This window comes from Canis lupus, chromosome 20, assembly GCF_011100685.1.
Source record: "Canis lupus familiaris isolate Mischka breed German Shepherd chromosome 20, alternate assembly UU_Cfam_GSD_1.0, whole genome shotgun sequence".
NCBI lineage: Eukaryota > Metazoa > Chordata > Mammalia > Carnivora > Canidae > Canis > Canis lupus.
In genome coordinates this window covers 38,315,582-38,343,472 of record NC_049241.1, presented here as the reverse complement: position 1 = coordinate 38,343,472, position 27,891 = coordinate 38,315,582, and the positions used below count along the sequence as shown (strand labels likewise).

General features: G+C 53.0%; 2 protein-coding genes across 9 annotated transcripts in view; both read left to right on the top strand.

Annotated features, from left to right (window-relative positions):
- The window catches only part of TEX264 (testis expressed 264, ER-phagy receptor), a 30,437-nt gene extending 22,466 nt beyond the window's left edge, over positions 1–7,971 (top strand). For all 5 annotated transcript variants that reach the window (XM_038566299.1, XM_038566301.1, XM_038566300.1 and 2 more), the window contains exons 5-6: positions 3,792–3,960; positions 7,383–7,971. In XM_038566299.1, coding sequence (XP_038422227.1) covers positions 3,792–3,960; positions 7,383–7,675 — 462 coding nt within the window. In that variant the 3' untranslated portion in view covers positions 7,676–7,971. The remainder of the gene's footprint in view (positions 1–3,791; positions 3,961–7,382) is intronic.
- A 2,683-nt stretch (positions 7,972–10,654) lies between these two features.
- Positions 10,655–21,718, top strand: GRM2 (glutamate metabotropic receptor 2). Of its 4 annotated transcripts, XM_038566296.1 has the most exons (7): positions 10,655–10,784; positions 12,491–13,076; positions 15,431–16,268; positions 17,926–19,001; positions 20,195–20,249; positions 20,785–20,965; positions 21,185–21,718. In XM_038566296.1, the coding sequence occupies exons 2-7, from the start codon at positions 12,627–12,629 to the stop codon at positions 21,225–21,227; spliced, it is 2,643 nt and encodes an 880-aa protein (XP_038422224.1). In that variant the 5' UTR covers positions 10,655–10,784; positions 12,491–12,626; the 3' UTR covers positions 21,228–21,718. The 4 variants fall into 4 exon arrangements, 3 of the variants coding, with proteins under 3 accessions (XP_038422224.1, XP_038422225.1, XP_038422226.1); XR_005374909.1 differs by lacking the exon at positions 21,185–21,718 and having other exon boundaries at positions 20,095–20,249; positions 20,785–20,879; XM_038566297.1 differs by lacking the exon at positions 20,195–20,249.
- Positions 21,719–27,891: the final 6,173 nt, after the last annotated feature.

Here is a 27,891-nt window from a genome sequence, read left to right as displayed (position 1 = left end):
CAAATAGGAGTTCAGGTCTTCTCTCTCCCCCCTCCTCCCTTCTTCTGATGCAATATAAACTCACAGGGGAAGCAGTGTGGGTGCTGTGGGGCAACCTTGCCATCTAAGTCTCTGTGGGAGCCCTGAGCTGCATGGGCTAAATCCATGCCCACTACTCAGGAATGAGCTCATCCTAGAGTGATAAGAGAATGTGGGGTGTGTTCCCAAGGTAGCTGAGGCAGTGGCACCATGGCAGCCTATGTACACCGCCCCTTCCCTTGTCTGCCAGCACCCCTGGCAGGGGGTGAGCCCATGTCGGTGCAGCAGTGGTATTGGGGGAAGTGCTGGTGACTGAGGCCATCTGGAAGTCCCTGCATTGTGAATAGTATTCCGAGTCCCTCTCTTATTTCTGCTGTGGAAAGCAAGCCTTGGAGATATATGTCTGAGAGATTAGAATTCCTGAATCCAGTTTATAGCAGTTCCTGATGGCACCTTAACATGGCAACTTCTTCCTATTAGGTGAGGAGGATTGTGGATGTCTGCATCTCTCCTTCCTTGGAGAGAACCTTGTGGTCCCCTTGATTCTGCGTAGGATTGAGTTGCTCTGGGTTGTGGCTTCATCAGATGGCCAGTAGCTTCAGTGGCCAGAGCAGGCTCCCCTGTCCTGGTGATGCTTCCTGGGGCCTCTGGCTGTCTGGGCTTTGGGAAGGGGTGTTCCCAGGGCTGGAAGGACATCAGGCCCATCCAGGCCCCTTTCCTTAGCAGTCCTAGCCCAGTGTGCCATTGACTTGGTGTCCTTGGCCCTTGGCAGTCTGTTCTCCAAGGGCTCCCTGGGGCTAGCTGAGGGAGAAGCAGCTGGTCTTGCCTTCCTCCAATGATTTTCCAATATTTATCAGCTCATTGACATGTGGCCCAGGCCACAGCTCCTGCTGTGCAGTGAGGACCTGCGAGCTGGCCCACGGTTACCCTCTCTTCCCTCAGAGTCTGTACCTGGCTTGGAAGGAAAGGGCTTGTCCTCTGCTGATCACTTAGAGACAGGGCTTATGGCTAGTTCTGTCCCTCCTCCCCTGCCCCAGTCCTGATTGGGCTTATTATTGCTCTGGGGGCAGAACGCAGAGTGAGTCTTGAGGAGATGCCATGGAGACAACTAAAAACTCCCTCTCTTGCCTATGGGCCTGAGTTGGAAGTTTGCACCTTTGCCTTCTTCCTGCTCCTCTCCTGAGTCTGAATTTTGGCAGGACCTGGCATGTGTTAAAATGATTTGAGGCTAAGCCGTCAATGAGATTTTTAATTAGTTCCAGGGGCCCCCAGGTGGTAGGGGTAGGACCAGGCTGGGCTTGGGTGGGAGGCTGCCCCTCCAGGGGCCTGAGGGCAGGCTTGGGCGGCTGGCAGTCCCTGTGTGGGATGCTATAAGAAGGAAGAGCTAGGCAGGGAAGGAAGGGCTGTGTAGCCAGACCAGTTTTCTCTCTCTCCTCTGTCTCCCCTGTTCCTCTGTTCTCCCCGATGGCTTTGAGATGAAGGCGACGGCAAGGATGGAGGATGCAGTTTCCATGGCAACGGGGCTGTCCACAGCCAGGCAACTTCAGAGCCGGGCTCTCCGGAGGAGGCAGATGCGCAGAGCAGCCGCAGAGCTGCCTCCCGCCTGCCAATGAGGGGGCTGGCAGAGCAGGTGGTAATGGTGGCTGCCTGGTACTGCCCACCCTGATGCCCAGCCTAGAAGGGAGAGTGATAAAGAGGACTACTCCCTCTTATCATCCCTGTTACTGCCTGGCTTGAATGTTGACAAGGGTTGAGGTGGGGTTCCATTGTCCCTGGAATTTCTTGGTAGTCACAGGTTGTGGTTCCTGGGAGCATCCTTCAAAGCCAAATGTCTACAGCCCTTGAGGGATGGGCTACCAGGTTGATGACCACTTAGCAGATTTCCTCTGGACCTTTTGAATGCCCTGATTGCACTCAGTGGCCTTTTTCTTCCCTCTAGCTATCAGGGAAGGACCTAGACCTTCTTTAGGGAGTCCTCTGACCCTGGGCTTGGCGACATTTCTCAGTTCACTGCATGGGGCTCAGGTTTGGCAGATGCTCATTCCCAAGTGCTGGCAGTAGGGTAGCCCCAGAGCCTGGTAGCTCCTGCTTCCATGGCTTCCTTGTTCAGCCTTCTGAGGACCAGGGCTGGGTAAGTATGTGGGCAGTTGGAAGAAGAAGAGGCAGCCATCAGTGTGTGCAGAGATGGGAGGAGCTGGACCCATGGAATCATGAGGTGGCACAAAGAGCAGTCAGGTTGGCAATAAAATACTGGACTCAAAACTATTAAAAGTAATGACTTCTTCACTGACCCTGCGGTGTCAGGGCTGGGGTGTTCCTCTCTGTGTTTGAGCGCATGGAGACTTAATGTGCAGGACCGTGCTTGGGTTACCCATGTTGTCAGGCTAGCTGAGCTGTAGCTAGACTTTGGCCAGACCATCCATCTCCCCTGTGGGCTCCTAGGCATACCCTGCCCCCCCACTGGCTGCTGGACATCCTGGCTGATAAATCATATGGGCCCACCTTTTTTCTTCTCTTTCCCTGGAGGCAGGGGGGGGTTCATTTTTTTTAACCCTCTTCACTACTTTAGTTGGAAGGGGTTCCTCAACCCTAATATTGGCCAGGCAGGCGGACAAGTGGAGCCCTAGAGTGGCTTCTCCCTACCAGGCAATAAGTCTTTCATTACCGCTAAGTGGAAGGCTCATTTCAGAGCTCGTGGTGAGAGCCAGGCGGGTGCTATAAATAGTCGTGTTGTGAAGGTTGGCGGGTGAGCAGTGACAGGGCCGGGGCCTCACAGTCATCTCAGTGGGTAATTGCACTCCATGGCAGGAAAGGGGGACAGGCTGGGGAGCAGTGCGCTCTTGACCTCTGTTCTGATCATCCCTGCCTGCCTCAGTGCAGCTCTGAGCTCCATTCCATACACACTGGGGGAGGGGAGCTTTGGGCTCTGCATCTGGGCAGAGGGAAGTAATGTGCTTGTCTCAGAGCTTGGGGCCCTATAAGCTGCTACTTTGGCATACTGGGGAGTCAGGATAATGTTCAGTGGTAGTTCTACTTGTCCTGTCTATGCCTCTAGGTGTAGGGTCTGCCTCTTTGCCCTTGGCTGGAACTCTGGACAGGTGCTAGAAGGGGTGGGAACCAACCACATCTGATAATCCCAGAGGTTGGCATAGACCCAAACCAGTAGGGAATGGGAGTGGAAGAGGGGTTCTGCTGGCCTGGAGCCCCTGTCCAGGGTTTGTTGGTAACATGCTTACAAGAGCAGGAGCTGAAAGCCTAAGGGTCAGGGACCCTGGCCTTTTCTGAGAGCTCTGGGTCAGTCAGCATTGTCCAGGGTGGGAAAGAGGTCAGGGTCAGGAGATCCTGGGATGGGAAGTTAGAACGTGGCTTGGCTTGGGTGCCTGGGGCCAGAGTTCATGGGGTCCCTGTCCCTGGGGTAGTCTGGGATGCTAAGCATCATAGCTTGAGGCTAGTGCTTTCTGGAACAGCTTTTTGGTTGCAGACATACAAGTAGGTTGGCTTAGGGTGCCAGGCCCCTGGATTCTTCTAGCACCTGTCCCAGCATATTGTCCCAAGGACCCCCTGGTCCTTTAGATCACTGCCTCCTGGAGTCTAGGGCCCTGTCCTGGTGTCCCTCCCTCAGCAGGGGTTTGGTACTTGGGGGAGATTGAGGCAAAAGGCAGAGCCAGCCCTCTGGGAGGAAGTGAACAATAGATAGTTCCTAGGGCCTCTCAGAGACAAGTGGGTCAGAAGCCCTGTAGGGCTCATTCCACCTTCTGCCACTTTCTGACAAGGAGCGGAAGCTGTGTGCCCACCCTCGGCTGGAGATCTACCAGCAAGACCAGATCTATTTCATGTGTCCACTGGCACGGCAGGGAGACTTCTATGTGCCTGAGGTGAAGGAGACAGAGCGGAAAAGCCGGGGGCCTGCAGAGGCCAGTGACACCCAGATGGATGGCACAGGTATGGAGGGTGGGGCCCTGTGTGAAGCCTATCCCTGGACTTGTGGGGCATGGTTGAGGAGACTTTTTCCTGCCTGGACTGGCACTGTGAGTGTTCCAGACTAAACTTGGCAGTGGTGGAAGGAGACCTGCCTACCCCAGGACCCATATGCAGAATTGCATATTTCTAGATATGTGGATCCATCTGGATTTGGATTCATGTGTGTTAGCCCTGGCAGTACAGATACAAAGACCCTGCCCGAATTCCCTCCAGATGCAACGGGGAGTACCCTGGATACAGAGATCACAGACAGCTGGATGCTCATGGGAGGAGAATGAGGCTGTTCAGGAAAGGCATCACTTGGGTGGAGCTCATCAGGAAATGAGATTGGCACTGATCTGGAAGGTAAAGAGGAGAATAGGGTGTTTCCAATACGGAGCCCCACCCAGAGGCAGCTACTTTCTCCCTGCTGAAGAACAATCAGAAAGCCTGCCGAGGGGGGCCAGGAGATAAGTGCCCTGCCCCTTCCACCAGAGCCAGCCTTCATACTCCATGTCTAGGCCAGCTGGTAATTTGTCTGTTCTCAACCCACCTCCCTGCCATCATCTCTTGTGACCCTAGGCTTTCCCCAGGAGCAGGGGGGCCCTAGTCCATGCTGCTGGAGCCTTGAACTGTGGAGGTCCATGACCTGTGGGAGTGGTACACTCCCCCCAATGGACAGTGGGGAGGAGAGCAGGTATCCCTCCTTCTTTAGGAGACTTCCTCTGTCCAGCCAATCTTCAATAGCCAAGGTCACCCTAGAGAGGCGTATGTTGTGGCGGCGGGTGGGGGTATTGAGAGGCAGGCAGTCTTCACTCCCTAGAGGCCATGTCCAACACAGTTAACTTCATCTGCTGTTTAATTACCTCCGTGGGGCACTGCTCCCACCCGCCTGGTAGTGCCCGGCAGACATTCTCCAGTGCCCCTACTGTGAGCACAAGACATGGCACAAGGTCAGCAGGCCCAGGCAGTCCCCAGGGCAAGAAGGGGGATGTCTTGACCTTCCTTCAACCTCCTTCTGCTGCCTACATCCCCGTGCTTGGCCCACCCACCCAGCTTCTCTCCCAAACACTGCCTGCCAGGGGTGTTGAAGGACTGCTTGGCACCGGCTACAGCTGGCTACAGTGTGGCTCCCACGCCCCCAGCGCCTTGGCCTGTCTTCCGCACTAGCCTGCCCGCCCACTCCTTGGTGGGAGTGCCGAGGGGTCTGCCTACCTCTGACAGGGTCTGCCCTGACACTCAGGGCAGACTCTGAGTATGTGCCTGCCAGGTGCATGCCATTTGCACAGCAATGTATGCTGGGGGCCTGGCTGCCCAAGGCTTGGCCTGCCCCTGCCTGCCTCCCCACTGGGGCCCCCACTTGGGCTAGGAGGTGAAAGGGGGTGATTAGCTGCCTTATGCCTGTTATTACATTGATGTATTATTTAGCTCCAAAGAGGCAATGAATATTTGATCTCCTTGCACTGGCTGTGGGCAGTGGAGGAGGGAGGGACTGGGGTGAAGATGGCAGCTTCATTCCCTGCCCTAGCTGCCCTGGAGACATAGGTGCTTCCCTTCTTTGCCTGGCCTTTTCTGCCCTGGGACACAGGCCCAAGACTTTGGAACTTCCTCTGGTGCAGACCATGGTGGGGCTGGAGGGATGCCACTTTTCTTGCCTTGGAGTTATTTGCCAGAAGTGTCCACATGTCTCCAGGGCTTGTCCTCATCTTAGCATACTGGGCCCTAGCCTGAAGGGGCATCCCTGGACTCCTTCTTCTGATCATTCCTATCCTAGAAGCTGGGAGAGGGAGGAGTCAGCCTCCTGGCAAGCAGGCAGGTTCCCATCCTGGGTCCCAAGAGAGCCATTGGATAGGTGGGCTGGTGGAACATGACAGTTTAATGGGGCCTGGGAGCCCCATTTCATTTGCTCCTTTCAGGCCTGTAGCACTCGGGGCACTGATTGTCATTTAAAGAGGGAATAAAGAGCTGGAGTCCTGCCCCAGAGTTAGAAGGCAACCACTCATAACTGAAGATATAGCCCAGGCTCACTTTTGGCTGCCTGTATTCTGGATGCCATGACTGGGGCCCCAGCAAGAAGAGGGCCCTAGGCCAGTAGCCTGGCACTTCCAGAGCCCACCTCACCTCTGCCAATAGGCCCAAGGGGCATCTTCTTGGAGCCAAGGGAACAGGAGGAGCAGGCCTCAAATCCCCCCACCCTTACTTTAGTCCCCATCTGAGGCTCAGTGAAAGTTGCAGGCCAAGTCCAAATGCCAAACAGACAGTCCCCAGCTGCTCCTGGCTCTGGGCTCCATCACCATGGAGACAAGATCTGGGGAAGTTGGCCCACCCCTCACCTCTGTGATGTTTGACAGCTGCCTCTCTCCGGATAACACAGAAGGGAGGCATATCAGCCTTCTTTCAATCTAGATTCCTACACAGTGGGCCTGGGCTCTTTGTTCCTCCTTGCCCCTCACCAACTGTTGTCAGTGCCTCTGATATGGGGAGATAAATTAAGGGATTAAGGGGTTGCTCCTGAACAGGGCAGATGAAGTGTCTCCTTGCCTGGAGGACGTGTTAGGGGTGGGAGGAACAGACTGGGAGGGATCTGGACCCTCAGCCCTGTCTCAAGGTTCTCCAGCTGCCAGAATAGTGCTCTCATGGTCCCCTTCTGCTGCTTTGTGGTGCATGAACCACCAGTAATGGTTGGGGATAATTAAGGGTTCCTCTGGGGTGACCCAGGCATAGGGGAAGAAAGCCTTTAAAAAGCTTTATCCTAGTACACTCCTTCCTTGGAACTGGTTTCTCAGGACTTCTCTATCCCACTTCTCCATACCCTTGCTGCCCTCTCACATCAGGACTTAACCGGGGCAAGAGGCTGAGGCCAGCTGCCTTCCTAGATATAGCTGCTCCTTGGGGAGCCCTGCATGGGGGAGGGGACAAGAGAGTAGGCCTCCTGGTCCATTCTCCTGTCCTCATGCCTTATGGGTACTATCTATAGCTGGCCTTGGACAAACCTCTCTCCAAGCCTGAAATGGGATGTGGAGAAGGGGACATTAGCTTGAGTCTCTTTGTTCTATCCTCAGATCCTCACCTCAGGGCTGAGTGGTCCTTAATGGACTGTTGGGGGGAGGGGGACAGCAGGCTTTGTGAGAGCACAGGGAGTTGTAAGGCTAATTCAGGGGAAGGGAGAGGAGTGCATAGCAGGCTGCCTGCCTGTGCTCTCTCTCTTTCTCTCCCTCTCCCTCCCTCCCGTTGCCCTGTCAGTGCAGCTCTGGTGAGGGCAGAGGGCAGCTGGAATGAGCCTCCTGAGCTAGGGCCTACTTTATTATTCATGAGCACACTGTGCATGCCGGTTCCTAAGCAAATGGCAGGGCGTCTGTCCTCTCCCTGTCCTAGCTAATGTGTGCTCCCTCTTCCTGGCACAGGAGCTGACACGACGAGTGACACAAGTTCTGTAAGCCTGGAGGTGGGTCCTGGCAGCCGGGAGACTTCAGCTGCCACACTGTCCCCTGGAGTGAGCAGCCGTGGCTGGGACGACGGTGATACCCGTAGTGAGCACAGCTATAGCGAGTCAGGCGCCAGTGGCTCATCCTTTGAAGAGTTGGACCTGGAAGGCGAGGGACCCCTGGGGGAGCCAAGGCTGAGCCCTGAGGTTGAGCCCCTGGGGGCTACCAAATGGCCCCGGGAACCTAGTACTCCTGAAAAGGGTGAGGAGTAACCCTAGGCCTGTACCCTTCTGGGGTGCATTTGCTGAGGAACTGAGCAGACTCTCCAGCCCTCTTCTTCTTCACCTCTCAGGCCCAAGCTGGGGCCAGGGGTTTCAGGGGGACCTGACTTCCACTGCCCCGGGCTCTAGCCAAGCCTTCTCACCACCCTCTCGGCTTCCAGGGCCAAAGAAGCCAGGGACTATATTCTGCACCCAGACCCCGGGGCTACCGCCCCTCTGACATGTTTTTTCAGATTCACATTGGAGCTTCCAGGACCCAGAATAAAGCAAATGATTTTCCTGTTTCATCTGGATTTGGGCTGTGCTTTTGTGTGTGTGTGTTTCACCTTGAGGAGCCCTGTGCAGACAGGCTGGGAGTGGGCAGGAGTACCCCCAGGCTGAGGAGAGGAGGAAATGTGGCAAGGTACTATAGGGTGAGAGGAGGAAAGGAATATTGAAGGCTCTCTACTCCCTGCTTTGTGGCCCCAGTTGACAGCTGCTCCTCCATTGAATCTGTCCCAGAGGCTCCCCCAGGTTGCCGGGAAACAGGCAGAGCAGGTCAAGGAGTGTGAGAGCCAAGCATAGGGTATCCTTCAGGGCTCAGGAGTGGGGAACTCACAGCCTCTACTTCCAAGGGATGCCTTTGTGTCTGTGGCTCGAGTGTACCTGTGCTCATGCTGGTATCTGCTCAGCAGGTGAGGATATCCCTGCTGTGCCTGTCAGTGACTATGTACCTGCAGAAGCACATACATACACACATCTTTGGTTCTGTGTGTGTAACCGTGGATGGGTCTGCTTGTGGTAGCCCTGCGTGAAGCTGTACTCAAGCAGGCATTAGGATGTGATTGTGGCTGGGTATGGCTGTGTTTGTGTGGATGGCTATGTGGTTATTATATTCACATGATGCTCTCCTTTATGTGTCTTAACTATGTGTGGAGGTACTAATAGGGGTGTGAGACTGACCAGCTAGAAGCATCATTTTGGGGGCTTTGTCCATATACAGCTCTCCATGTGTAGTTCTGTGTCTGTGTACAGCTGTACTGTGTGTTCATGTGTAAAGCTATAGGTCAGTACAGCTATGTCTATGAGTTTATCTGTATATGTGTAGACATGTCCACATGTATGTCCATGAATACAGTTATGTGTCTACATGTAAAGCTGTGTGTGTGGTTGTGTGTACTTCTCTGTGGTCGTGTCCATATGTACAGCTCTATAAGACTAAGACTGGGTATATGTCTTTGTGGGCACAGCTGGGAGTGGTGGCTGCGTAGCCGGGTGCATAACTGCCTGTCCATGTGCTGCAGCAGCACTGTGTAGCCTGCTTGCTGCGGGCCGTGTAATGGGCCTCTGGGACTGATGCTGTATTTAAAGCCCTAGGTCTTTTGTGAGGCTATCTTAGTGAGTGGGCTGGGATTGCTGTGCAGCTCCTCTCACCTCAGCACCCTGCTGCTATCAACCCCACTGCTCCAATGGCTCAGCTCATCACTCACCTCCCCCAGGCAGCAGTTGCTTTGAACCAGCCAGAGATGATGAGAGCAGCCAGAGCTGGAAGACAGTGTATCTGTCTCTCCAGCCTTGTCTGACAACTCTGAACCCTCATCCTGCTGTCACCTCACCTCCCATTAATAGTGGAGTTTGGGTTTGTTTGGGTTTGATGTGTTTGTCTGTTTTACAGCTGAGCTTTTCCCAGCATAGTGGGGCATCAGGGTTTTGCGTCCAGGGAAAAAGCCTGTCCTTCCTTGGTGACACTCCTGCCCCCTAACTGCCACACGCACATGTAGATGTATGTGCCAGAGGGACCTGGGCTTGGCATGTGCTCATTAGCATGTGTCTAAGCTAGCTTTGCCTCTACTGACACCTGTGGAAGGAAGGGCAGCACCAGGGGAGCATATGTAGGGATGTTCTTTGCCTTAGCACCTGGTGTGCATGCAGGCTCTGAGGCTAAACTTGAGTGCAGGCCCCCTCCCCAAACCCTCAGCACAATTGGTTGCTGCAGTTTTTCCACCACCTTCTACCCAGGGGCGTCCTCCATTCTGCTGCAGGAGGGAAGAAGAGTCAAGAGCATCTTCTCAGAGCTGTCCTCCCTCTGATTGGGCTCCAGCTCCCATTCCCTCCTACACAGCAGCCAGTTTCAGGAGCCTCTTCCCTATTCCCTTCCTCCCCAAGATGCCCCTGCCAGCCCCAGCATGTTCCTTAGGGTTGACCCTAGTCCCTGGCCCTGCAGCACCCCCCCACGCACCCCAGGTTGATATCTTTTTGCCATAAATACCCTTTGTACATGAGTGTGGGGATTAGTGGAGGTTGGTGGGGCAGGAGGTCAGGGCTAGGTATGGGGGTGGTGGTGGGTAGCAGCTTTAAAGGTCATCTGCAGGAAGAGGAAACCCCATCCTCCTCTGACCCCTCCCCCATGTCTTCCTCCTAGTGACTCAAGCCCCAGCTCTCACATCGGGCCAAAGGCATATGCCCCTACCCCAAGCCTGGCTTGTGGACTGAGCTGCAGTCTGTGGTTGGAGAGAATGGATGTGAGGACAGGGACAGACTTGTTGCAGCAGGCTAAGCTCTCTACCTATCTCCCAGGTGTCCTTCTACATATCTCCCAATGGCACTTTGCAACCCTAAGGCTAGCCCCTCCGCTCTCAAAGATGGGACCCATGACACTGTGTATACCTCTTTGGACTCAGTGACCTTCCCGTCCCTGTGTCCCGTACCCGCTGCTCTGTGGGCTGCAGTGTGACCACGGGGTGGAGGGGGCCTGATAGACACCTGCTCCTGCGCAGAGCAGGAGCGCCCGAGGATTCAGCACCACGCGGTGGACAGCTCCGGGACAGAAGCCCCGCGAAGAACAGAAGCCGGAGGCGCCGGGCAAGGAGCTGTGCTGGAGTCTGGAGGGAGGCGGAGGCCGGGTTGGGAGCGGGAGATCCGGAGTGGGGAGGAACGGAGGAGGGGCTGGGGGCGGGCCGGGGCCAGGGGCGGGGCGGGCCGCGATTGAAAGCGGCCGGGCGAGCTGGCGGGCGGAGAGCGCAGAGCTGCTGAGCGAGGGAGCAAGCCACTGAGCGAGAGCTGGAACCCTGCGCCCCCGGCTCCTCTCCGTTTCTCTCCGCGCCGGAGTCGGGCGCGCCAGGTAGGGTAAGCCCGTGGTGCCGCGGCCACCGCCAACCTTATCGATCCTGACCCCATGTCCTGGAGACCCGTGGGCCCTCGAGTTCTGGGGCGCCCGGGCCGGGACGGGCCAGGGCGCCCAGACAGTGCTTGCCAGGAGCTCCAGGAAGCGGGAAGACAGCCCCAGGCATCCCGCCTTTCTTCCCCAGAGAACGCACGCCCTGCATCACGCTCCTTCATTCCTCCTCTCCTTCTATCCTCTGGTCTGTCTGTCTGTGCCTCTGTCTTTGTGTTAGCCTCTCGGGCTCAATCACTCCCTGCCCGGATTTCGTGGCACAGGCCCCCTGGCTGTCTACCTCTGGGGTTCTGTCTCCCTCCAGGGTATTGTCCCTGTCTGGATTTTGGTCCTGGCTGCCCCTGTGAGAGGCTTGTGGTCTTGACTAGTTTGGGCCTCAGCCCCCATCTGGGTCCCTTCCCTATCTGTCCTGGTCTTCATGCTTGCCTCTCTCTCTCCTGGTTGCCTGGTTGAACTGCTTCTTTCTGGGTACCCACAGGATCCCAGTCTCCCTGCCCTGGCACCAGGGAGAGATTAACCCTGGGGAGCTGAGGGACAAAGTGAAGAATACCAGTTTCTGTGGTCAGGACCTGGGGTCCTTGAACTAGTGGCTGGCCTTCTTCAGCCTCAGTTTCCCTCTCCCAGCCTTCCCAAGCCTGCGTGATTGTGAGAGCCTGTGTGGGGTGGGCATCCAGGAGGGTAGCTGGGGTACAAACAATGAACTGCAGAGTGGAAGAGGGAAGGAGGGGTCTCTGAGGGCCAGGGACAAGGTGGACAGGATGGGGAGAGGATGACGATAGGGAGATGAGAGATGATGACTGTCTCTACTTGGATCTGAGCTGAAGAAAAAACAGAGGCATAAAGTCTCGAACAGCATTCTAATGCAGAGCTAAGGTGTCCAAAAGTCTCATCTTGAGCAGTGTTTTGAGATTCTGACCAGATGAATTGCCCCTGACTCTGGACACACATATGCTCACATCTACTTTCCCTGTTGACTTAAGACCACTTAAGGCCACTTCAGTGACCCTCCCTGGGGCCAGCCTCTCCACCTTGCTGTCAAACTCCCAGGGCCTAGAGATTCTATTACTTCCTCAGTCAGGGGGCTCTGGGGATGGATTTTTAAGAACTAGGGGCTAGGACCCTTGGGTGCTCACCTGGGCTCCAGTCTCTGTAGGAGTTGGAAACTACCCTTTGGAAACCTTTTTCCTTCCCTCTTTCCTGGTGGGTTTCAGCCACAATGGCCCATCTCTGGAAACACAAGTCTCAGCATAGGGACTAGAGCCCCAAGTTTATACTCTAACCTGGCCACTGCTGCAGTATTGACTTTGGGGTCCTAGAAGCTTTGTACAAGGTCTTGGACACTCTTTGATTCACAACAGGATTAGTGTTGGCTCAGGTCTTCTGACTTGTCTGGGCCTCTACTCTCTGCCTCCCTCCTTCTCTGCTGAGTATGGAATGGGCATGGAGCCCATCTACAGACCCAGATCAGGGCAAGGTTGAGAAACAGGCCAAAGGGTGTCCCAGGAGCTTTTCAGCCTAGTTTGTGATATTGTCTCTCCCTGACTCCCTAGAAAAGTCCCTAGGGAAGGGAATTGGGGAAGGCAGAGTTAGAAGGGTTGGCCACTCTTGGGTTCCACTTCTCCCTGTTTGTCTGTCTGTCTCTTTCTCTGCAGGAGCTGGGTCCCTTCTAAATTCTCTTCCTGCCTGTCCTTTCCTGGTTCCTGCTTCCTCCTTTCTTTGCCTTTGCTGCTTCTATCCTCATCCCCCGGAGGCCCAGGTCTGCTGGACCCATCCATCCCCTTTGGGACTATGGGATCACTGCTTGGGCTCCTGGCACTGCTGCTGCTATGGGGTGCTGTGGCTGAGGGCCCTGCCAAGAAGGTGCTGACCCTGGAGGGGGACCTGGTCCTGGGTGGGCTGTTTCCAGTACACCAGAAGGGTGGCCCAGCAGAGGAGTGTGGGCCTGTCAATGAGCATCGTGGCATCCAGCGCCTGGAGGCCATGCTTTTTGCACTGGACCGCATCAACCGTGACCCACACCTGCTGCCAGGCGTGCGCCTGGGCGCGCATATTCTCGACAGCTGCTCCAAGGACACACATGCCCTGGAGCAGGCACTCGACTTCGTGCGTGCCTCGCTTAGCCGTGGTGCCGATGGCTCACGCCACATCTGCCCCGATGGCTCGTATGCCACCCACGGTGATGCTCCCACTGCCATCACTGGTGTCATTGGCGGCTCCTACAGCGATGTCTCCATCCAGGTATGTAGGGGCTATCCAACTGGGGGCTGGGTAGGGAGTCTGGAGGTGGGAGCCCAGAATTCCCTCTGAACAGGGGCTCCGTGATGCCACACATTGGAAAAGGGACTAGGAGCTTCCTATAAGTAGCTTTTTGTGTGATACTAAGAAAATGCCTCTGTCATATAGTGGGGGTTGATTTTTAGAGATTGTGTAAGGAAAAGATCCCGCTTCCATCACACAAACACACACACACACACACCCCTGAGGTTAAACAGCCATGAGAAGCTTAGTAGCCAGGCCTCTTGAGTCAGAACTCCAGGTTTGAACCCTGGCTCTCCCAGTACTATGTGACTCTGGGCACTATTTCTCTCTTCTATGCCTCTGTTTCCTCCTTATAGAATAATAGGACAATACTAACATTTGCCACTCTTAGAGTTGTGGTGGAAATCTAATGAGATAATACATGCAAAACATGTATCAGGCGTAATCAATATTAGCTGCTGTTATTAATACCCCATTTTATAGATGGAGAAACTGAGGCTTGAAGAGAGGCAGGTGCTGGGCACGTGAAAACAATCCCCCAGGGCCCTCAGCTAAGGGCCTCCAGCTCTGTCAGATTATCTCTCCATGGGCTTGAAAGGGGTGGAAGACAGAAGCCAGGAGAACCCCAGAGAAGAGAAACAGGGGTGGAGACCCTGGAGAAGGAAAAGCAGAATGTGTCTAGCAGGGGGAGAGTCCCCTAGGGTCTTCAAGGGGTACAGACAGGATTTGAAGGGGTGGAAACAAGGTCCTCCATCCTCCTGCTTTCTCACAAGAGGTAAGCAGATTGTACTGGCCCAGCTGATATCCCTGAGCACACCTCGCTGCTTTAGCCCAAGTGGGATCTTCCCCCTCCCAGACTGGGTCCCACCTCTTACCTGGACCCTTGCCTGCCTGGTCCCCAGAACAGGCTGCCAGATGAGGTCAGAACTGGGATCAGGGTCGGGATTTGCAAGGAGGGCCTTGGCTGGGGCTTAAGCTTCTTTTAGGAGTCTGGCTGAGAACACTGGAATTAGAGGCAGGCCAGGACCCCTGACGTGGAATTCTTATTCAGGAGAAATGAAGCAGGAGTCTGCACTATGGAGGCAGCTTCTGGCCTAGGATCAGGGAGGCCTGCTCATCCCCCTACTGCAGGGAGTGAATTACCGGTTCTGCTAGTCCCACCTACTGGAGGTGGCCGGTAGCAGCCACCTACATGTGCCACCTCCCACTGGCTGATGTCTTCAGGGGCCTCTGAGGTGCCTTCCTAGCATCCACCCTCTCCATAATTCTCTTCAGGGCTCCATGCATTCATCTCCAGGACCCAGTCACCTTCCTCCCACCCCAAGCTGCTGCCTCCTATAGCAGGACCCACACTTTAACATCGGTCTACTTTTTCCTTGTCTGAGTCAAAACAAGACCCAGCCCTTCATCCTTAGGTTACACCTGCCTGTTAATCATTCTTCCCCATTCCTGCCCAAATCCCTCTCGTCTTCCATATGCCAGTCACTGTGGCCTCACATACATTCTCATTTTTATCTGCTCAGCAGCCTTGTCAGGCAGGAATGAGAAACTGAGGCTCAGAGAGTTTTGCTAACTTGCCCAGGGACACATGCAGAAAGTACAAGAGAGGCATTGAGATTCACAGTAAGAGCCTGCGTGCAAAGACAGACCTAACTCCCTCCTGTGGGAACTGGATTTTGTCCTGCTCTTACCTACCCATCTCACCAGGTCCTTGTCTGGACCCCACTCTTGGGGGCTGGTCCCAGGCAGTCAGTGGTAAGCAGGAAGCCTTGTTTATTTCAAGCTCAGCCATCCAGTAGAGACCAATTCTTGGGTTCTCAAGGCCATAGGCTTTCAGATCTGGTCTTCTTTCCTGGGGAAGCTTTTTTCTTCTTTCTCTATCATTCCATCGGGATAGACTCTGGCAAAGGGATATCTGCTCCAAATACATAGAAAACCTAAGAACCCTGAGCAGCCCAAATGCCAGCTAGTGCCCTCTGCTGCCCTGTGCAGCCAAGTGCCAACCTCTTCCCCTTTCAGGATTTGGGCCTTCCCTTGCCTCCCTACTTTTGCTACTGCTATGCATCTGAAGGGAGATGAAAGCAGGGTTCTAGTGTGGTTCAGGAGCCTGGTGCCTCAGCCCTAGGTCTTCTCTCTCCCAGCCTTTGGGAAGGAAAACTCCGTGCCCTTAGAGGGAAGACACATCAAGACAGGATATAGGTCTTTGGGGTGAGGGAGACCTCAAGGCTGACCACACAGACATTTGATCCCAAGGTTGAGTAGCTGTGAAGAACACATCTGTCTTTTGAGTTTGACCTGATCTCTGATCTTTGCCTGCTCTACCCCTCTCCCAGGTGGCCAACCTCCTGCGGCTATTTCAGATCCCACAGATTAGCTATGCCTCCACCAGCGCCAAGCTGAGTGACAAGTCCCGCTATGACTACTTTGCCCGCACAGTGCCCCCCGACTTCTTCCAAGCCAAAGCCATGGCTGAGATTCTCCGCTTCTTCAACTGGACCTATGTGTCCACTGTGGCATCTGAGGGTGACTATGGCGAGACAGGCATCGAAGCCTTTGAGCTAGAGGCCCGTGCCCGCAACATCTGTGTGGCCACCTCGGAGAAAGTGGGCCGTGCCATGAGCCGCGCAGCTTTTGAGGGTGTGGTGCGAGCCCTGCTGCAGAAGCCCAGTGCCCGTGTGGCTGTCCTGTTCACCCGTTCTGAGGATGCCCGCGAGCTCCTCGCGGCTACCCAGCGCCTCAATGCCAGCTTCACCTGGGTGGCCAGCGATGGCTGGGGGGCCCTGGAGAGTGTGGTGGCAGGCAGTGAGAGGGCTGCTGAGGGTGCCATCACTATTGAGCTGGCCTCCTATCCCATCAGTGACTTTGCCTCCTACTTCCGGAGCCTGGACCCCTGGAACAACAGCCGGAACCCCTGGTTCCGTGAGTTCTGGGAGCAGAGGTTCCACTGTAGCTTCCGGCGGCGAGATTGCGCAGCCCACTCACTACAGGCCGTGCCTTTTGAGCAAGAGTCCAAGATCATGTTTGTCGTTAATGCAGTGTATGCCATGGCCCATGCGCTGCACAACATGCACCGAGCCCTCTGCCCCAACACCACCCAACTCTGTGATGCAATGCGGCCTGTCAACGGACGCCGGCTCTACAAGGACTTCGTACTCAACGTCAAATTTGATGGTAATGAGGCTAGCCAGTAGCCACCAGCTGTTGGCCTTTGGAGGATAGGAGGGAGTGGGTCCTCAGGTTCCATTACCTGGCTAAGGGAACATGGCCTACAGCAAGCAAGGGAGTCACCCAGGGTGCTGGCAGAGCCAGGACAAGGATGGCTAGCCAGGGCTCTCCAACTGGAGCCAGGACTGAGGTTCCACTTTCTGGCATGGTACTGCACTTGGAGGGTCTCTAGTTTCTTGTTTGGGCCTTGAATTCTCTCCCTCCTGACTCTTTATCCTGCAGGGAGTGGGAACTGGCGGTACTCAAGCCCATTCTCAGGCAGGAAAACATTAGTGAGAGTCAGAGTAAGGATGGGTTAAAAGTGAGCAAGAAATACTCCGTTTTCTGAGAAAATTTATTCCTAGACTTGATTTTTTTTTCATTCAAGGTGGCCAGTCTCTTCATACCAAAATCTATTTTTATAGGTATTTATTTATCTATTTATTTTTAAGATTTTGTTTATTTGAGAGAGAGAGAGAGAGAGCACAAGTGGGGGGAAGGGCAGAGGGAGAAGAAAACTCCCTCCCGAGCAGGGAGCCAGACAGGAGGGTCTGATTCCAGGACCCTGGGATCACAACCTAAGCCCTGAGCTGAAGGCAGACGCTCAACTGAATGAGCCATCTAGGTGCCCCATAGGCCTTTTTAAAAAAAGATTTATTTATTTTAGAGAGAGCAAACTCGCATGAGTGGGAGCAGGGGGAAAAGGGAGAGGGAGAGAAGCAGTCTTCCTGCTGAGCTCAGAGCCTGATGTGGGACTGGGTCTCACCACCTGAGATCATGACCTGAGCCCAAATCAAGAGTCAGACACTTAACTGACTGAGCCAGTTAAGTGGCGCCCTCATACCCAAATTTATTTTAATAAACTTCCTGGTTTTAAGAACAATTGATGCCTCAGGCTGTGGGGGACCTTCAAGGGACTCCAGGCTGCACCATTCATGGTGGGGCCTTAAGCACATCATATGCTAGCATGAACTCCAACTTCTCAGTGGCACCTGGGATGACAGGGATCCTGCTTCCTCCTGAGCCTGGCTGGGAGATGTGAGGTTCCCAGGCCAGGGGAGATGAGGAGTTGAAGTGTCTTGTGAGCTGCCTGATGAGTACATCCTGGTGACCATCAGTGGTTATAGATGACCACTGAGGTTGGGGTTTGGCTAGCATTGGGGTTAGTAGTAGGACTGGAGGGTCTGGATTGTCATTAAGTGGATTAAGTGGGACCAGGACTGGACATGAGGCTGAATTTAGCTGGGAGGAAGTCCATGTTAAGTCTGGGGAGAGGGCTGTGGTGTGTCTTATGATAAGGTTGGGATCTAGGTTGGAAGATATGGGAGAGTAGGTATAAGGCTAGGTTTTGGAGAGTCATGGTTGGGGATTGGTGAGGGCAGTTGGTCTGTGGAGGTGCCTAGGCTTTGAGGTTCAGGTTCTATTCGGAGTTTAGAGTTGAGATTTGTTGTAGCCTCTCACTTAGAAAAATGGCGGGGAGGAAGGCTAACTTTAGTGTTGGGGTGAGGCTTGGAAGAGCAAGGAGTGGCCTCAGCTCTGTGGTTTGGGTTCCATGTAGGGTGAGGGTGGAGGTCACATCAAGATTACCCACCAATCCAACCCTCTCTTCCCTCCCCAACTCCAGCCCCCTTCCGCCCGGCTGACACGCACAGTGAGGTCCGCTTTGACCGCTTTGGTGATGGCATTGGTCGCTACAACATCTTCACCTATTTGCGGGCAGGGAGTGGGCGCTATCGCTACCAGAAGGTAGGCTACTGGGCAGAAGGCCTAACCCTGGATACCAGCCTCATCCCATGGGCCTCGCCCTCGGCCAGCTCCCTGCCCGCCTCTCGCTGCAGTGAGCCCTGTCTCCAGAATGAAGTGAAGAGCGTGCAGCCAGGGGAGGTCTGCTGCTGGCTCTGCATCCCCTGCCAGCCCTACGAGTACCGGCTGGACGAATTCACTTGTGCTGACTGTGGCCTGGGTTACTGGCCCAATGCCAGCCTGACCGGCTGCTTTGAGCTGCCCCAGGAGTACATCCGCTGGGGTGATGCCTGGGCTGTGGGACCTGTCACCATCGCCTGTCTAGGTGCCCTGGCGACCCTCTTTGTGCTGGGTGTCTTTGTGCGGCACAATGCCACACCAGTGGTCAAGGCCTCTGGACGGGAGCTCTGCTACATCCTGTTGGGCGGTGTCTTCCTCTGCTACTGCATGACCTTCATCTTCATTGCCAAGCCATCCACGGTGGTGTGTACCTTACGGCGCCTTGGTCTGGGCACCGCCTTCTCTGTCTGCTACTCAGCTCTGCTCACCAAGACCAACCGCATTGCACGCATCTTTGGTGGGGCCCGGGAGGGAGCCCAGCGACCACGCTTCATCAGTCCTGCCTCGCAGGTGGCCATCTGCCTGGCACTTATCTCGGGCCAGCTGCTCATTGTAGCTGCCTGGCTGGTGGTGGAAGCACCAGGCACGGGCAAGGAGACAGCCCCAGAGCGGCGGGAGGTGGTAACATTGCGCTGCAACCATCGAGATGCAAGCATGCTGGGTTCACTGGCCTACAACGTGCTCCTCATCGCACTCTGCACACTCTATGCCTTCAAGACCCGCAAGTGCCCTGAGAACTTCAATGAGGCCAAATTCATAGGCTTTACCATGTACACCACTTGCATCATCTGGCTGGCCTTCCTGCCCATCTTCTATGTCACCTCCAGTGACTACCGGGTGAGCTACCTGCTGCAGAGTGGCAGCTGGGGGTGGGAGTGGACACTGGACCTTCTGTTTCCCAGTATCTTGTTTACTCTTCTGATAACTCAGAGGTTCCAATAGGCTGAATGCTCACCCATGGGCACACAGCTTGTGGTGACCCAGGTGGGACTGGACCCCAGTGGGGGGGGTGGGCAGGAGGGTTGAGTGGGGCCTAAGGCAATGACCAAGGAGGTGGAGGAGTTACAGCTGAGATTTTAGGACTTGGATGTCATGCTCTAAGCTTGAGGAGATGCATGAGCTGAAATATGTCCAAATGAACTGCCCTGCTCCACTGAGGGGTTAGCTGCAGAAGGGGACACCTGGTTTAGTGGGTGGGTGATCAGGGGATCAACTAAAGAATTGAGTCAGGAAATGTTGCTGATTTGGTTAGGTTGACCAAAGGTCCTAGAAAGAGCACAGAAGAGGGAGGTGTGGTGTGGTGTGGTATGATGTGTGTCTGTTTAGAGGGAATCATGGAGGGCTTCTTGGAAGAGGAGTCCTTGAACTGCATTCTGCAAGACAGGCAGATTTGGATAAGTTGGGTGGAGAAGATAGGGGAGGGTAGTCAATACAGAGGCTGACTGGAGCAGAAGGTGTGCACTGACCTCCCTCAAGGAGAGGAGGCACAGATGGTGGAAGGTAGGCGGAGGTGAGAGTGGAAAGCAGGAATGGGAATGGCAAGGCTATCAGGCCATATGGCCCCAAAGGGCACAATTCTGATGCCTCTCAGAACTGTGCAGTGTGCAGCTCTGGGGTTGAGAGAAGAAAGCAGGGAAGGCAGAGAAGGTGAAGCACAGAGCAACTTGAGATCTGAGATACAGGGTTGAGGAAGGATAAAGCAGGTGGAAATGGCACCCCAGTTGGTGGCTTCCAAGCAAAGTTCCAGCTGGCACTGAGTGTCTCAGTAGGTCTCCTTAGCTTCAAGGGGACAATGGCTGCTTCTGATGGGGTGGTCAGGGAAGGCTTCTTTGAGGAGGTGACAATGAGCTGAGCTCTGAACAATAAAAGGATCATCTTGGTGAGTCCTCACGACTCTGGAGTAAACTCCGTGGCTCTCCCCATTTTACAGACGAAGAAACGGAGACTCAGGGAGGTTCAATCCCTTGCCTAAGGTCACTCAGCTTGGGAGTGTAGAGCAGGGTCTGAACTGACAATCTTAACAATTAAAGGAGCAGGAAAATCGAGACAAGAGCCCCTGGAAAGGCCCTTTCCCCCAGGACAGAGGTATGGTGGGCAGTGCTGGGGGCCAGGGCGGCTGGGCTTGGCTGCTGTTGCACCTGCTGGGCCACCTGCCTGGTTGGTGGAGGCCAGGGCTGGGGAGGGAATCTGCTCTGACTCAGCCTGCATTTGCATATGATTTGCATTTGCATGCCAATCATAGGTGATTAAGGACTAACCTGGACACACATAGTACTCACACATGCACACGTGCACATAGGCACACACTCATGCACACACACATACCTGCACACATATGCATGCAGATACACACTCATACACACACCAGCACGTGTACTCCAATGCACACATACACCCCTGCACCCCTGCATGTTCACGCCCTCAGCTGGAATTTTGATCTCCCTGGGAAGGTGGTCCACAGGCTGATGCTGGGACTGTGCCCACCTTCCTAGAAATCCTTTGGGGCTTAGCAAATGGACCAAGGCCCGGTGTTGGATGCTTACCATTTCCCTACTCCCTACCCCCATAGCCTGGGCAGGGATGCTGGGGCCAGACTCATCCTTGACTTCACCCATCCCAGGTACAGACCACCACCATGTGCGTATCAGTCAGCCTCAGTGGCTCTGTGGTGCTCGGCTGTCTCTTTGCACCCAAGTTGCACATCATCCTTTTCCAGCCACAGAAGAATGTGGTCAGCCACCGTGCGCCCACCAGCCGCTTCAGCAGCGCCGCCACCAGGGCCAGCTCCAGCCTCGGCCAAGGTCAGCAACTCATCCTAAGCAGTCTTCTCTCTGCCTCAGCTCCTCAGCATGGGGGATACTCCTTGGGTTGCTGGGATTCCTTGACTGGAGGTGGAGGGCCCCTCAGATGAGGCTGGACAGGAGAGGGAGGAATGAAGGGGGAAGGAGCCTGCCTCCTCTGCTGCCCCCTCTCTGTGAAGGACCTCAGAGTTGGCCCCAATCTCTGGCTTCCTTTCCTAGGATCTGGCTCCCAGTTTGTCCCCACCGTTTGCAACGGCCGTGAGGTGGTAGATTCAACAACATCGTCACTTTGAGGACCCTGCTTTCCTCCCTGACACAGCTGCTCCCTGGAACCTGGTGCAGACCCGCATACAGGGCCAGGAAGAAGTCAGCTGGAGCACTGCAATAATGCCACTCCCATGCCCATCCCCAAAACCCACTTACTCCAACCCTTCAGAGTCAGAAGTCAGGGTCCTTGGCCCAGCAGCCTCTGCAACAGCCACCAACTGTCCTTGCAGCGTGTCCCCTCCTTGCTAGGCCCAGGACTCCGAAGGAAGCAAGCCAGGGTCTACTCTGCCCTGGAACAGGATGGCTGAGGACTGTGGGCCCCAATCCCCAATCAGCAAAGGTGCTTCCAGCCCCACCTCTCCTTCCTTCTAGGGCCTTTTTAATTTTTTACATAAGTTCTTCTGGGATGGGGAGGGGGGTTTTGTGGGGGCCATCCCTTCCTTGCATAGTAGTTTGTCCTGTGGTTTATTTTGTATTATCTGTAAATAAAGTGTCTTTATTTAAAAAAAAAAATCACTCATTGCCTTTGACCCAGGGAAACTCCTCATGCCCTTCAGAGCCTCCTAATCTTCCTTTCAATAGTATTTGTTGACTCTGCTCTGTGCCTGCTCTGTGCCAGATGCTAGAACCTGGTGGCCAGCAAGACAGACCCAGCCCTGCTTTATGGAGAGATAGAAAATGAAAAAGCCATCCTCTCTGAGAAGGAGCCACTGCAGAGCAGCCAAGGAACTAGTGGGATGAGGGCAGGAGGCTTCAATGGACACAGGCTCATGTGACAGTCCAGGGGAAGATGTGGATGGTGTGGGCAATGGGGCAGGAAGGGCCACTGACTGTGACAGGTAGCTGTGGGCTTTTCCACAGCTGGCCAACCTGCCCCTTGGAGGAGCTACTGGTTAGCACAGAGCCAGGCTGAGTGTTGGTGTGGAGGGAGCCAAGAGCAGACACAGAGCTGGACATTGCCTGTTCATGCAGCTTGTACAAAGCCAGAAAGAGCTCATGAGGAGGGAAGCGATGAAGCAGGAAGAACAGAGGCTGGGCAGCTGGAGAGGCCATCTGCTGTTGGACTTTGTGAGAGGTGGGAGAAGGGACCTTTCTCCAGTCTTGGAGGAGCTCTCACCCAGGAGCAGGGGGGCGGAGCCAAGAACTCTTGGGTGCCCCCCCCCACTTGCCGTCCGGGGCTCACCAGGAGAGGGTGCAGTGGCACAGCCTCAGCCACAGTGCTCAACCAACCACTGCCCTCCTGTGGCGGAGGTGGCAGTGGGCACACAGCCCAAAGGGGAGCAGAACCTGGCAACTTCTGGTGGGAGTATCACAGAGGGACAAGGTCCTAGCTCAGGAGATTGGCAGGCCAAGGACATTGGCTATTTTGAAGTTAACTCATTTGCATTTACAGGCCAGCAAGGTTGTAGAAATTTGGGTTAACAATTTTAAAAACATAAACAGAAAACTGAAAAAAAAAATTGTAGGAATGGCTTTTCCTCTCCAGCAGATACCTGAAGTGTAGGGGTGTGGCATCCTGTATTTTCATTAGCTAATTTTGGTGAGCCTACCGGAGTGTCTCTTTTCCAGATTTCTGGTCTTGAATGCCCTGGGCCTGCATGTAGCCCTCAGTGGCTAAGCACCGGGGCAGTGTCCCATGGTACCTGTGGTGCTGGTCTCTGCTTCCAATGTGGCCTTTTCTGGGTCTTCCTGCCAAATTGGACCCAGGAAACATTTGCCCATATTCCCAGCCCCTGGACAGGCCAGAGTGAGCTCTGATGCTTTTGCACCGGGAAACTAACCCTCCTTCCATGGTGTCAGCTCTTTGCCTTAAAATGTAATAATTATAATTTTTTAAGGTAGTAATTAACATGGTTCATGGCTAAAGAGGTACAAGGGATATTCAGTGAAGACTCTCCTATCCCTGTCACCCATCACCTGGGGGCAAGAGGTGGGTAAAAAGCTTCTAAGGGCCAGTCCTCTGAGGACATTCCTTTCCTTCCACCACCACTCCTGTCTTGCCCAGCCCATGTCTACAGTGCTGTGGGCTGAGAACCTCCAGGCTTTCGTTCCTTAACTCTCAGTCCTTACCACATGTTGCTCAGGCCAGGCCCTTCCAGCTGCCCCACCCCTAGTCCTCCTCCCAGTCCTGACCACCTGGGTTTATGTCTCTGCTCTCCTCCTCAGTACCACATCCACATCCTACAAAGTCCTGACATCTCTGCCTGGAACTGGGTGGGGGCTCAGGGGTCCCTGCTGGGTTGGCCTTGCTTATGTGATATTTAGAGTCCTCCAAGGAGAGTCTGGCCCTTTTTGGGGACTGACAGCAGATATGCCAAACCTTTGGGGTTCTCTCTACCCAGAAGGAGCTACCCATCGTGGTGAATTGACTGTCCTGGAGCGTAACCAGCAGTCTGCTTTGCTTCGACAGCCGAGTTTACTGTGGGGCACTGTTGTCTCTCCCATTGCTTTGCTCACAGCCCCTCCCTGCCCTCTGCCACCTTTTCACCTATCCCTTGTGCTGGTCCTGGGAAAGCTAAAGCAGCCTGTCTGGGTGGGACCTGGCTCTCTCTCTCAACCAGGAGTCTGGGTGGCTTGGGTGAAGCCACTCTATTCGCTGTTCCCCCAGGCACAGGGTAGAGGAGAGTGAACCCTTTCCAGAGGAGACCCTTGAGATAGGATATTGAAATCTGTTGAGTGTTGGGGACAAAAAAGTAGAGGTGAGGGGATGACATGGAGCTTGGGAAAAGATGAAAGCTCTTCTACATCCCTGGGTCTTGTGGGGAGCTACATTCCTGCCAGAGTTCTCTCTCTACTCCTCCCACTTCACCCAGGCTACTCTCGCCTCCTTCCCTGGTGTTGGGGGTCATGAGAGGAAGAGGGATATGGAGAGGTCCCTAAGGGTCTCAAAGCCTCCTGAAAAGGTCCCCACCCCAACCTCCTGCAGAGAAGGAAAGGAGCTCAGCACTCCTGCTCCCAAGGGCCAGCAGACCACTAGGCACTAAAGATGGGGTGTTCCCAGTCCTGGAGAAGATGGGCTAGATCTGGGGAAAGCAGGGGAAGAGAAAATGTGGGGGGCCAAAGGGGGCTAGAAGGCTGGGTAGGTGGCAAAGGGAGGGGGAGAAATGGAGGAGAACATGAGTGGGGGCAGCCAGAGAGGGAAGAAAGTAAAATGGAGGCTTTGAACCCCGAGGGCTCTTGCCAAGATGTGAGGTTGGTTGTTTTGTTTGTTTAAGAAAAAAGCATTTTATTCTTTTGTTGGAAAAATATATGCTCCTTATAGACAGTTTAAGCATTGCAGAAAAGTAAAAAAAAAAAAAAAAAAGTATTAGCTCCAGTTGCATCATTCAAATATAACCATCATTAACATTTCTGGTACAGCATCCTAGACATATTTCCATGCATTTTTACAGATAGGAGGAGGGATAGAAATACTTTCATAAAAATGGGATCATGCCATATGTCTATTTTTTTAAGTGAAGATTTAATTTTACTTGATTCTAATTGAAGAAAACGCATCTGAAGTAACACTGAAGGAATTCTTGAACCTCGCAGACATTTCTTCACCACACAAGATATTTTCCCCCTGAAAGATGCCTGGGAGTTGAAGAGAGAGAGTGACATTTAGAGGTAAACATTCTCTTCGTCTCAGGGAATCGGAGAGTTCCAGCCCGCGGTCGGTTGGTTGACCCTGCCCCAGGAAGGAAAGGAGGGCAGGCCCTTCCAGATGCTCCCTGCGCATGTCCAGGGGGGACTGTGGTCTAAACTGCCATGTCTCACTGTGGCATTGAGCCAGGTGTCCACAGGGGCCAGGTTGCTAATGTGGCACTTGTGGTTCGGTCACAGCATGCCTGGCCCTCACATCTCTGCACCCACATCGGTTCCCATTGCTCAGGTGTGGTGGCAGGAGAGGCAGTGTCTGGGAGTCTGAGGGCCCTGGGAGGCTGAGCTCCCTGGACTGCATCCCTTCTCCAGGCAGAATAAACTGGGTGCTGGGGCAGCCTCTTGGTTGCAACATCTGAAACTCACTCCATTGGCCCTCCAACGCCGTGATGATTTTAGTGGCCACATTTTCACTCTAGACTGTATGGACGGACTGATGCTGTGTTGAATTGACAACATCAGCATTAGCTAGTAGTTTTACACTGTCCAGTTTGATGATGTCCAAATTCTGTTTGGTAAAAGGAGTTTGCTTAGTCATTCTGCATTCAGTCTTCATCCAATGTATCCACGGGTCACTGCCTGTCCTTACTTCAGCCTGAGTTCCAACTTTTGACTTACTTTTAACTGTTGAAATTTTATTATTTTATTTTTCTTTTTCATGGAAGACTCGTGCACCCCATATTCTGAGTTCCTTTATATTTGACAAAGCCCTCCCCCCCCATGCTCCATGAATGTTATTATGAAGATTTTGTCTTATTAGCTTATTTTTACCAAATTTTAATGTAACTCTTCTTAGTAAAAAGTTCCCCTCATCTCTAATGATTACTTCCCCTTTTTGTTATAAAAATTTTATTTACGTGCAAAAAAGTAGAATGCCTCCATGAACACAGTAGCTACCTTTTAGAATTATCAATCTCTGGCCATTATTTTTCACATAGACTCCCATTTTTTTCCTCCCATCCCTTTCAGAATTTTTTTTCCCCTTTCAGAATTTTTAAATGTAAAATTTGGGGATGTATTCTTATCCTTTTAGTTAAAATAATATACAACATTTATTGAGCATTTACTGTGTTCTGGACACTCATACTGTAGAGCTATATGTTGTTGTACATATTGTACTTATATTGTTTAGTTAATCCAATGTTAAGTACATTCTATTAATATACTCATTATACAGATATGAAACAAAAGTTATTGAAAAATACATATAATTCACAGAGCTAAATCTTAATGAATTTTTTCACAAAGTGAGCACACCTTTTAACTATCACCCCAGATTAATGATGGGGGTATTTTCCCTTTGACTTTTTTATTTGAATAAAAATGGGCTAGTTTTAGTATATTGGGGTCCACGCTCTTTTTAAAAAAAAATTTTAGGGGATCCCTGGGTAGCTCAGTGGTTGAGCACCTGCCTACGGCCCAGGACGTGATCCTGGAGACATGAGAACAAGTCTCATGTCAGGCTCCCTGCATGGAGCCTACTTCTCCCTCTGCCTGTGTCTGCCTCTCTCTCTCTCTCTCTCTCTTTCTCTCTCTCTCTCTCTCTCTCTGTATCTCATGAATAAATAAATAAAATCTTAAAAAAATAAAAATAAAAAAATTTTAAATTTTATATTATTTCATTTTGATGTACTTTACATTTTAAAACGGTTTTTGATTTATAAGAAGACTTTGAATATAATCCAGATAGTTCCATGTACATGCCCCACGCCCAGATTCCTCTGTTTTTATTTTACATTAGTAAATTAGTGACAAGCAGTACATTTGTTCCAATGACTGGGCAAATATTGATACCTTCTTATTAATGAAAAATCCATAGTTTATTCAAGTTTCCTGGTCTTCCACTGATACCCTTTACCTGTTCCAGGATCGCATCCAGGAATAACCACCAAGGTTCTGTTGCAGAAGGTGGCAGGGAGCATGTAGCTCTGTGCTCAGAGGCTCCATGTCCTGCCCCGGCTGTGGAAAGTGCACGCAGCCTGCCAACCCACCGCCGCCCACCATCCCACCACTGCCCACCATTGCACCATGGAGGAGCAACCCTTGAGACAGCAATGTGATGCTGAGAACTCCTGAATGGGGTTCGTGACTGGACAGCTAAGGCCTGAGATCCCAGTTCTGCAGGGTCCCAGACAAGCCTGGACGAGCCTGGAAGTAAGTCCACTTGCTTATTAAGCCCGCCACCTACCAATCTGGATCAGCCTGCTTCTTCCTCCCCTCTCTCCTGCCCTCCCTGTCTACCACCAATTTCCACCTGACAGCCTTCTCTTTTTTTAATTTGTGATTTTTAAATATATATCTCCTCCCACTCCCAGTTTTATTGATATGGACGCACATCGCTGTATAAGTCTAAGATGCACAATGGGTGGCCTGACTTACCTGTATTACACGACGATTCTGGCAGTGAGGTTAGTTAGCATCCATTACCTCATGGAGATAAAGTGAAAAGAAAACGCAGGTACCTGGGTGGTGCAGTTGGTTGGTTAAGCATGGCACTCCTGATCTCAGCTCAGGTCTGAGATTGAACCCTGTGTTGGGTTCTGCACTGGGCATGGAGCCCACTTAAAACAAAACAAAACAAAAACAAAAAGCCAGGAAAAGAATATTTTTTTCCTTATAAACACCTGTTTTCCTTGTGATAAGATCTCTTGGGATAGACTCTCAACAGCTTCCCTCTATGCCGTACCGCAGTGTAACTACAGTCACCCTGCATGGCCAGCTATCCCTAGCTCTCACTTACCTTGTAACTGAAAGCTTGTACCTTTGACCACCTTCCTTGTGGCCCACACTCTCCCTCAGAACTTGGTGGACATTTCTCTGTTGTCTTCTAGCCTTGAGTGTTGCTGTAGGGAAGTTTGATGCTTGTCTAATTTTAAAACAAATACTAAGCAGTATTCTATACACTATAATATGCACAGATTTTAAGGGCACAATTCTGTGACTTTTTTCAAATGTGTACACTCATGTAAACATCACCCAAATCTAGAAGTAGAACTTTCTCGTTACTCCTGAAAGCA

What these genes read in the sequence shown, in the direction of transcription:
- GRM2 (XM_038566296.1), top strand. Translation starts at nt 12,627, where the DNA reads ATGGGATCACTGCTTGGGCTCCTGGCACTGCTGCTGCTATGGGGTGCT. An exon ending in ACTCAACGTCAAATTTGATG is followed by an intron (nt 16,269 to 17,925) that starts GTAATGAGGCTA and finishes CCCCAACTCCAG; the next exon opens with CCCCCTTCCGCCCGGCTGAC. An exon ending in TCACCTCCAGTGACTACCGG is followed by an intron (nt 19,002 to 20,194) that starts GTGAGCTACCTG and finishes TAACAATTAAAG; the next exon opens with GAGCAGGAAAATCGAGACAA.